This window comes from Pelodiscus sinensis, chromosome 5 (genome assembly GCF_052426305.1).
Source record: "Pelodiscus sinensis isolate ZL-2025 chromosome 5, ASM5242630v1, whole genome shotgun sequence".
Lineage (NCBI taxonomy): Eukaryota > Metazoa > Chordata > Testudines > Trionychidae > Pelodiscus > Pelodiscus sinensis.
Genome location: NC_143056.1, coordinates 48,039,535 through 48,050,438, shown reverse-complemented (window position 1 = coordinate 48,050,438; position 10,904 = coordinate 48,039,535). Strand labels below are relative to the sequence as shown.

Genomic DNA, 10,904 nt, shown 5'->3' with positions numbered 1-10,904 from the left:
ATGTGTCCAGCAGAGATTGCCTCAGTTTAGTGTAGTAAGAAGAGAGCCTGAAACAAAAACCCATGTAGCACAGGCCTGGCCCGAGGCCTAGCTAGCAACGGACAAAACTTGGTTAATATAAAGCAAAACTAAGCTGTGAGCAAGAGGCCGGCCCTTGCTCACAGAACTTGGCATGAACAGGGCCCAGAGTGTAAAACACTAATTGGTAATAGTCCCAGGTGCAAAACAGTAATTAGTCATAAGTTGAAAACACATTTTAAGAGGATTGTACCACTTGGTACCCACCCTCTTCACAGATTCCAACCCAGGTTCAGCAAAGGGTCTAAAATGACAGCATGATGAATAGAGATGTTCTAATCAAACTACAAGGTTCAGGGTGGTATCTAAGTAATTTCAGAGGATGGTAACCTGACAACATCAGGAGTGACTTATAACTTGTTTATACCTGTAATAAAGTGGTATCTTGGAGGGGCAGTTTTTATCCAGCTGAGGGGGCAGTGGGACTTCCCACTGACTGAGCTGAGTCCATTGTTACAGGTACATATATGTAACAGTTCCATAGAGTCTACTGACAACTATTACTGTATTTTGCTTAACAATATACCGAGCTGGGCACCTTCAATCCTTATATGATTTGTGGTCTTTGGGGGCACTCTCAAAGTCTGCTGTGTTGAATAATTATGCAAGTCAATACAACACACATAATTAAGCGCACATGCATGCAGCCTTCTGGTTATCGACAGAGCAGGAAACCTGTCAGGACACCATGACAGTAAATCCTAACTTACTGCATTGGTGACCCTACTACAGTAAGAGGTGGACTCCTTGCAGGCATAAAGCTAGCAGGGCAGGCTTCTGTGCTTCCTGTCCAGCTCCAGCCTACCCTCCTATAAGAAGTATGGCTGGGAGGCAGTGGGCATGCTGGAAGTGGGGAAAGAACCTTGTATCAGTGGCTTAGGTTAAAGCAGACTGCCATGTTCTGAGCCAAGTTGTGTTCATTTGCAGAGAATCTGGTCTAGATATTTTTCTCTGTAGATGCTGAGAAGATCAGTCTGATGAACACTCTCAGTGGATAAGACTCACTTACTACTCTTGTACTCTGTGAACGGAGAACCCAAACCTGTGGATTGCAGTTCAGGGGGACAGGGATTGGCCATGAGAGAAGAATGGAAGGAAGGAGCACTCCCTTCATTTGCATGCTCTCCCTAGCCCTACAGAAGCCTCCACCATGAAAACTCTACAGGCATCTGAATTAATAGACTGTAAGGCTATATCTACACTCGCGGCTTCTTGCATACGTACGGCCGTTCTTGCGCAATGATCTGCAGTGCGTCCACACTGCCCGCTCGCTCTTGCGCAAGGAAATGTACAGTACAGCGTGGTAAGAGAGGATTCCTTGTGCAAGAGTTACACTCTTTTTTATCAGGTGTAAGGCCTCTTGCGCAGGAGCTCTTGTGCACGAGGGGGTATGTCTACACTACAAAGTTAATTCGAACTAATGGACGTTAGTTCGAATTAACTTTGATAGGTGCTACACTAGCGCTCCGCTAGTTCGAACTTAATTCGAACTAGCGGAGCGCTTAGGTCGAACTAGGTAAACCTCATTCTACGAGGACTAAGCCTAGTTCGAACTTACTAGTTCGAATTAAGGGGTATGTAGCCCCTTAATTCGAACTAATGGGAGGCTAGCCCTCCCCAGCTTTCCCTGGTGGCTACTCTGGCCAACACCAGGGAAACTCTATTGCCCCCCTCCCGGCCCCGGACCTCTTAAAGGGGCACGGTGCCCGTGCCAGGTGCAAGCCTGCCAGCACCCACTAGCAGACCCTGCACCTGGCACGGCTCGAGCCAGCCACCCGATGCCCCCCAGCCCTTCCCCTCTTCCCGGGACCAGGCTGGCGGCTCCCAGGAGCTTGCCCGGGACAGCAAGAGGCGGGCACCCGCCTGCTCTAGTGTGGACATCGTGGACCTTGTCCATGACCTCCGCAAAGGAAAGTGGCCGTCTAGGGCAGGATAGCTGCCAGCCTGGCCACCCAGGAGCAGGTTTGCATGAAAATCAAGGTGGTCCACTGAGACCCCCGACCCTGAGCTTACAATGGCCGTCCTGGGTCAGACCAAAGGTCCATCTAGCCCAGTAGCCTGTCTGCCGACAGCGGCCAACCCTAGGGACCCTGGAGGGGATGGACCGAAGACAGTGACCAAGCCATTTGTCTCGTGCCATCCCTCTCCAGCCTTCCACAAACTTTAGGCAGGGACACCACTCCTACCCCCTGGCTAATACCACTCCATGGACCCAACCTCCATCACTTTATCTCACTTCTCTTTAAACTCTGTTCTAGTTCTATCCTTCACAGCCTCCTGCAGCAAGGAGTTCCACAGGTTGACTCTCTGCTTTGTGAAGAACAACTTTCTGTTACTAGTTTGAAGCCTGCTACCCATTCCTTTCCTTTGGTGTCCTCTAGTCCTTCTATTATGGGAACTAATGAACTTTTCTTTATGCACCCTCTCCACCCCACTCTTGCTTTTAAAGACCTCTATCCTATCCCCCCTCAGTCTCCTCTTTTCTAAACTGAAAAGTCCCAGTCTCTTTATCCTTTCTTCATATGGGACCTGTTCCAAACCTCTGATCATTGTAGTTGCCCTCCCCTCTCCCACCCTCTCTCTTCCCCTCTCCCACCTCCTTTTCCCAGTCTCCCCGAGTTTTGTTCAATAAAGAGAGATTCTATTTTTGACCACACATTTTCTTTATTTTGTACATCAGGAAGGGGGGCTAGGGAAGGGTAAGTGGAAGGAGGTAAGGGAGGAATGGGGTACGAGCCCCCAATGGGGAGGACTGGGCTGGCTCTGCGGGCTTCTGGGAGTGGAAGCTCTCCTGCAGTCCCCCAATTGCCCCCTCTCCCCAGATGTCAGCCTGCGGCAAGTGCAGCCGGTCTGATGGCTGAGTGCTGTGATGTGCCCAGTGTGGGCACTCAGGGCAATCCAAGACAGGACTGCTTTGCAAGCGGAGCACCCATGAGAACTGTCTGTCCAGGGTGGGGGTCGGGTCCCTTTAAGCACAGCCCTCGGCTAGCCTGAGACAGCAGCTCCATGCTCTAAGTCCTCATCTGATGCCCTGCTGGCACTGCTTCCGGCCATCCTTAGCCCCTGTTCAGGGTCCACTTAATGTGGACATGCTAGTTCGAATTAGCAAAACGCTAATTTGAACTAGTTTTTTAGTCTGGATGCGTTAGTTCGAATTAGCTTAGTTCGAATTAACTAATTCGAACTAAGTTAGTTCAAATTAGCGCTGTAGTGTAGACATACCCAGGGCAGTGTGGACGCTCGGCAGGGATTTCTTGCGCAAGAGAGCCCTATGGTTAAAATGGCCATTAGAGCTCGCTTGCGCAAGAGAACGTCCACACTTCCATGGGAGCTCTTGCGCAAAAGCAGAGCGCGCACATGGCAGTGTGGATGTTTTCTTACACAAGACTTCTTGCACAAGAACCCTTGCACAAAATGTTCTTGTGCAAGAAGCCACCAGTGTAGACATAGCCCCCAAGAACAGAATAGATGGTGGGAGCAATGGAGCTGGGTATAGAATTAGCCTGACAAATTCACAGGACAAGCCAGTGAAAAGTAAGGGGGGAGGGAAAGAGTGCACCTATGTGTTCTGTGGCCTGAACTATCTCTTCTGAGGAGGAACCAGGTCTCTTGAGTTCAAATTCCCAATCTGCTTAATAGGAAGCAAGGAACTGAAGTCAGGTCTTACATGAGATGAGGTAAATCGCATGAGATAGTTTGCTATACATATATACTTTGAAACATGCATTAAAGAGCCCAGGGCACATTTTCCAAAAGCTCGGCTTTGGCATCTTTGGCCAAAATTCCACAACTCAAATTGTTGTCCATTGTGCTTGGGTGCAGATAGTATTCATTCCTGCTGCTTTCTACTCCCACTCTAGCAGCGTTTCAGTGATAAGGCTGCACGTATATCATTTGTGAAGCCCTTGGGGTCCAGAGTCATGTAAAATACTATTATAAATATGTTGTTAGCTGGCCTAAAATGAGTTTAGTCAACTTTGGTCTGATGGACTTGGAAATAATGCATGTGGGACTACTATGGACTTCATTATTTAATAAATATACCTCTGTCAGGTATCAAAATAATTATAAACAAAATATACAATATATACATTATATACAACTCCTAAAAGTGTAGCAATCATGCCACATATTTAGGGTGAGACATTGTTTCCAATGCACAAGGTAACATTATTGCTACCTTTCCCATAAAAGCCAAAAGTCATTCTTTTGTTTTCTCTTTCTGCAATACAGCACAAAGAGCAGCTGAGGTCAGTCATAAGGAGCTATTATAATCAGCCCAACAGAAATGTATGCAATGTCTTCAAGAGGATGGGATACTCATGTGAATCTGTCCAGCCATCTAGGACTAAGCAACTCCACAGAAAAACTCAAGACATCTTTCATATGCATTCGCGTACACAAAATATTCAGGTGGATCCAGTAGTTTGTTGTCCTCATACTGTTCATACATTTTGACCACCAGTTAATCCATAACTGCTACAAATAAACAGACTTCTACTGATGTTACACATCCAACTTCCATAAGTAAAGTATGGGTCAGAATGTTAAATCTGCTGTCATAATCATGTAGTCCATGCTGTGCAGTGTAGTATTTCAACTTTTTTTTCACATTTTATCTTTTTTAAAGAAAATAAGTCCGCTTCCTATACATATGTACAGTCATGTCCTTTATGAGATAGTTCTTCTTTAGGACACCAGCTGTCGTCCTCCAATAACACAGTCATCATACATAATCTAGAAGAAAAAAATGGCTATGTTAATGCAGAGTTTACAAAGCAGTACTCAAGTTCACCTTGGGGTATATTCCCTTTGCCTTGACCTCAACAACACTATTACTAAAAAGCAAGCAGAATCTGAAATTAACTTTACCAGTATTTAATAATAATTATATAGATTATGAAAAAGAAAAAATTGAAAATCATGTGGAAAAATCATAAAATAGAATCATAGAACTGGAAGGGACCACAAGAGTTCATCAAGTCCAGTCCCCTGCCCTCACAGCAGGACCAAGCACTGTCTAGATCAGGGGTGGCCAACCCATTACAGGCAAAGAGCCAAAATTGCTGTGCATATTGCACAAAGAGCCAGGGAGGAAAAGTTGTCGAGGGGAAAAAAATAAATAATAAAAAAGAAGCCCCCAGCCACATTTGGTCAAGCAAAAACAAAAAAAAGGGCTGCCCCTTTAAGAAATGCAATTAAAGGCTTTTTGGCCACATCAGGCTCCCGCCGGCCTCCACTATCTAGAAGACACCATTTTGAATGGCTACGCCGGATGGCACAGGGAGCCTCGAGCCGCACTTTCGGGGAGGGAGGAGGAGGGAAGAGCCACATGCGGCTCATGGGTTGGCCACAGTTGGTCTAGATTCATTCCTTACAGGTGTCTGTTTAACCTGCTCTTAAATATCTTCAGTAATGGAGATTCCACAACCCCCCTATATATACTGGGGAAGTAAAACCAAAACCTTACACCGCAAAATGTGGTAAATATACTAGGTAGCTTTAACAGGGGACTATGGAAAGAGGAGCACATACTATGACACTAGTTTTATCAACCTTTTTTCTCTTATATAAGGTAAGAGAGGAGGTTTGCTTGGTTAAATACCCACAAAAATTGGCCCAGAGTAAAAGGAAGGTTGTCTAATTTAACTTGGATTTTTATAAATGTTATAGAAGAATTCTGGGAGGGGTGAAAGTTATTTAAATTTCTTAGAGGTACTGTCATATTGCAATTCCCTCCTACAGGGCACGAGGGTGGTGGTGGAGGCTGTGATACAACAGTACCTGTAAGAAAATAAGTGGTGGGTAGAGCGTGGAGGGGTACAGGAGTCAGGGCAGACGGCTGGGTATGTGAAGGGCTCAGGACAGTGTGTTGGGGGTGTACAGGGAGGGCAGAACATTCTCCCCCCCCCCCCGAGATATGTACCAGGACACTACTTGCTCTTCCCCTTCCTGTCACTGTTAGGGAGAGAGAGGAAAGTGCACAGCTCATTTGCCCTCTCCTCTCCCCAGTCAGAGTGAGAGGAATGCAGCAAAATGTGAACTTTCCCCTTGCCCCCAGACAATAACAGTAAGGGGAATAGCAAGCAGCATCTTGATACAAATCTCAGGTGGACAGAGGAGCCAGGCTGGAAGTACAGCCCATCCGGCTGGCTCCTCCTTGCGCAAGTGGTACACTGGGGTACACCAGCTTACTTTCACCTCTGGCTTTAGGTGTCCAATGCTTAGACCTTATATTGCACTCCTAATGCTTACTAATTTATATTTTTAGTTTATTTTGAGTGTGTAGATGAAATATATCTAATACAGTCAACAGGCCATCCAATATGCCATCAAAACATCAGGAAATAACACCTAAGAATTATGGGCACATTTCTCTGACAATTTTAATAGGAGCATATAGATGCTTATAAGGGCAAAATTTAGTCCTTCCTTATAAAAGGGTGAAAATAATTACTTACTTCATCCTCCATGAATTCTGATTCTGATTCACAGCTCTCCTCATCCTCACTTTCTGGTAGCATTTGTAGGTCAGCCATGGTTAAGTGCTTTAGCTGTTCCTGTATCCTGCAGCTCTCTCTTCCCCATGTCAGCTGGTATGGAGAATAGCCCTGGTAGGTCACTTTGTTCACATCAGCCCCATGTTTTACTAGAAGTGACACCAGTTCTGAATTCTGCAGATCTACAGCTAAGTGCAGGGCAGTTCTGCCATTACAAGGCTCCTGGTAAGTAAAAATAAAACAGGATAGTTAGGCTTGGCACTACAAAAACTGGATATTCCTATTCCAGCATTATCATGTTTGGATAAACAAAGAGCTTCAAATACACACCTGAGCATTGACATCTGCTCCCAAGGACAGCAAATATTCTACTATAGCCAGATACCCTTGAATAGATGCCAAATGGAGACACGTGTGTCCTGTAAAACAAGAACATAGGTACAAATTAAGTACTTCTACTTTAATGCATTATTAGTCACTTTCTAACACCCCTAACACACTATCATATTTTGAGTTTGAAATACAATCACCATTATCTAAACTGAATGTAAAATGTTCTACATGAACTTTTAAATTTCTCTAATCATCGTTGTACTGTGTCTAAGGCACCGTTATTTTTTAAACGCAGTGCCTTTTTTCCACCCAGTGGTACACCGGAACTTGTTTTAACAAAGTAGAAACAGAAACATGTAAAATGTCTACAATTTTAAAAAAATATCTAAACAGTGTTATCTAAAAATCAAAGTGTAAAGTTGAAGAGTGTGAAAACCAGAGTTAAGCACTTGCAGTCAAGGGAGCTGAGACTTATTCCGAGCTCCAGCACTGACTGCAGTGTGATTTCAGGGAAATCATTTTACAGCTAGGCCTCAGCCTCCCATCTTCATAAAACTCTGAAATTCATGTCACAAAAACACAAGCTGCTAAGAATTTCATGCATACCATTGTAGTTAGCTGACTGCAGGACTGAACATAGGTGGTGCTGCTGGCAGTATTGAGTAAGGACGCTGACAGCTCTGAGAGACCCCTGGTCACAGGCAATATGAAGTGGTGTGTTTCCTCGGAAATCTCTGATTTCTGGATCACAACCGGCCTTGAGAAGAGACTCAGCAATTTCAGCCTGCTCTGTGATTACTGCTAGGTGAAGTGGTGTCTATAATAAAAAAAGAAAACAAACTAGTATAAGGTACATGACAAACAGGAAATATGTTAGAGACAGCAACTGAGTACATAACCCTTCAACCACTTGGTGATTCTAGCAGCTCTAGCTCGACTTCTTCAGTTCTCTTTTAACTTGGAAGTGACTGATTTAAAGCTCCCTTGACCGCAGAGGGCCAGTACAAATTAAGGGTGTATTTTTCATGGAAATAATGGATGAGTAGAACCCACTACAGCTTATCTAAAAGCAATCATCGTTTCAAATGCCAGTGTCGTTTCAAATGTTGATTGTACACAAACAGAAGTTTATCTGTGGACAATGGCAATCTTGTGTCTTGGAGGGAGAGGGGCTCAGCTGATTAAATATCAACCGAATGTACAATTTTGCATGACACAGTTACTGAAATCACCAAGGGCGTCAGGCAACCTGGCTCGTTTAAGCAAGAAGGCAGATGGCTTAAAATACCTGGTTCAGGTTATTCTGAAAGTTCAGGAAGGCAGGATCACCAGCTGCCTGCCGAATGACTTCCACGCTCAAGGCCTTTTCTTCGTGAATAATTGCCAAGTGGAGAAATCTGCAAGAGGGGGGAAAAAAGAAACAACCCCTCAAAGTCGGTCCGGGAACGATGAGCCAGGGGAGGACGTGAGCTCACGGGATCAGCAGGCCAGCCCCGGGCAATGCCCCGGCAGTCACGTGCACAGGCTGCAGGCGGCTTTCGCAAGCCTGGGGTTTTCAGAGGCCGCGGCCTGGTGTTTTCCGCGGGGTTGTTATGAGCTGTGTTCCTGGCGGCGCGCCAGGGACTTTCCACCGCACCTTCCCCCTCCGCCCAGCCGGGCGCCGCGCCGGCCCCGCCCCGCCCCGCCAGCACACTCTGTACTTCCCCTCCCGGCACGGCTGGCGGGCGGCCAGCGCTGGACTCCGCAGCCCTACGGCGCCCCCCCGCCCCCCAGCAGGGCTCAGCTAGGTTCTCAGTAGAACCCACTATCGCTTATCTAAAAGCAATCGTCGTTTCAAATGCGCCCCGCCCCCGGGTCTCGCAGCGCCCCGCGCGGGGGTCTCCGTGCAGCCGGCGCAGGACACACACTTACGTGTCTCCCTCTTCGGTCACTTGCTGTTGCCAAGGCTGGGCCGGCGCGTGCGGCGCCCCCCGCTCCTCCTGGGGCTGGAGCCGGATGTCCCGCAGCTCCTTCACCAGCAGCGCGTACTCCTCCTCCTTCATGGAGTCCAGCCCGCTGTCGTGCCGGTCGTCCTGCAGCAAGCCGAGCTGCCGCTCCTTCTTCAGTGGCTCGCGGCTCTCCATCGCCAGCTCCCGCTGGCCATCCGCAATGCAGCTGGGGTGCAACATGGCTGGGCCGCCGCTAGCACAGGACGGGCAGGCGCAGCAATAGGTCCCCCTGTGGATCTTTCACCAAGCGGCTCCGGGCGTCAGAGTGAGAGCGGCGGCGCGCGGTGGCGCTGGATATACGCCCTCTGCTGAGGGGATTTCTGCGAGGGGGAGGAGCCGCTGGCTGGGAATTTCCAGGCCAGTCAAACAGCAAGAACTAGCCTGCGCCTGGCTGCGGGAGGCGTTACATAAAAGCCCAGGCGAGACTCGCAGCGAAGGAATCCCCATGACTGACCCGCCCCTCTTCGCTTTCCCCCACCCCCTTTTTCACAAGAGGGAAAGTACTTGGTACAGCTCTGTGACTAACCCCCTTCCCCAGGTACTTCCCTGCCGTGCCCCTGGAGTTGGCTTTTTCCCATCCTGGGGTTTCCCTTCCCCTGGTCTCCCTGGGACTCTGTACTCACAGGTTCTCCAAGGCTAAAACGGCACCACAGGGGAGATGCCAATGCCGTCACTCCTGCCACTGCCTGCCTGAGAGGCACACAAGCAGTGTCCCCCCTACTACCACTTGGAGTCATGAAGATGCCACTTTTTTGTGCAAAGAGCAGGGTTGTCTTGGCCACATCACAGCTCCTGTGCTGCTTCTCTAAAAGCCCCTGGGGTTGCAGCTGGATGCTGTATTCCCACAGTGTCCCGCTGTGCTGTATTTCACACCAGCTCCCCATCTGTCAGTTTGCTAATTTTGTAATACCCTGTGGTGCAAGGCACTATTTAAATGTAAGAACTAGCATTGATAGTCAATAGCAGCCACACTAAATACATCTTAAACCTCAGATGAGTTTGGAACTAACAACCTTTTAACTATTCAGAAACCCCAATTTCCATAAATGTAGCCTCATAAAACGACTACTTTTAAGAGTAAAGCTTGCTCTGCATAGGGCTTTCTCCTGCTTCCATTGAAGTCAATGGTAAATCTCCCATTAACTTCTCCTGTGTAGGATCAAGCACATACAGCAGGTTTCCCTTCCCACTCCAACTGAGACAGTACCTATCAAAGATTAATTCACTTTTTTCCCTCTTCCCAAAATTTACATATTTAAGTTAACATTTTTTCTTCTCACCAGAAAAAGTTTCTCTTTTTGCCAATGGCATGCTGTTTATTGTTACCCATTATCTAGATATCCCTCTCTGATAATTCCTATTGGGTATGATGACATTCACTGATAAAGATCAAGTGAAATATTGAAAGCACCTAGATTGATTAAAAATACATCTAGGCCATCCTGTGGATTCTGCACGCTAACCTGGGGACTGGGATTCCTGCTGAATTTTACTTTTTCTTCTCAGACATTGGGGGATTTCCCATGAAGAATTTTTTTCCTGCAACCACACTGAGTAATAATGTCTGAGAAATTTTCTTGTCTTCCTCTTCTGGCAATGTAGCCATTGAGAGAAAAAAAGTTATGAGAAAATCCAAAGACAGAGGCAAAGGAGAAAGAGGGCAGATGGTCCAATTTTTTTCAGGCCAGCTGCAATATTACTGGACTTTCTTATAAAAAGAAATAGGAATCATTGCTAAGCTTGGAAAAACACAGTTGTGCCCTTTGAAAGAATTCATAAAGCTCCACAATTATTTTTTTGAAAATTTCAGGGTCATGAAATTTTCATGCATTTTCCCCTTTTTGGTTAAAACATTTTCTTCCTAAGTGAAGTGTAATTTAACTAATCCATACCTTTCTCATTAACTGGAAGCCTATGCTGTACGAACAGTAAAGATTTTATTTATTGTTTGATTGATTGGTGGATACAGTTCTTGCCCTTGATACTGTGGCAATCAGAGGAATAA

The 10,904-nt window shown here is 46.6% G+C and overlaps 1 protein-coding gene across 1 annotated transcript; it reads right to left on the bottom strand.

The window, feature by feature from the left end:
• Window positions 1-4,096: 4,096 nt before the first annotated feature.
• NFKBIA (NFKB inhibitor alpha) lies at window positions 4,097-9,273 on the bottom strand. Its single transcript, XM_075926927.2, has 6 exons — window positions 8,823-9,273; window positions 8,200-8,308; window positions 7,518-7,728; window positions 6,909-6,997; window positions 6,540-6,800; window positions 4,097-4,815 (listed from the first exon to the last, which is right to left on the bottom strand). The coding sequence occupies exons 1-6, from the start codon at window positions 9,077-9,079 to the stop codon at window positions 4,768-4,770; spliced, it is 975 nt and encodes a 324-aa protein (XP_075783042.1). The 5' UTR covers window positions 9,080-9,273; the 3' UTR covers window positions 4,097-4,767.
• Window positions 9,274-10,904: the final 1,631 nt, after the last annotated feature.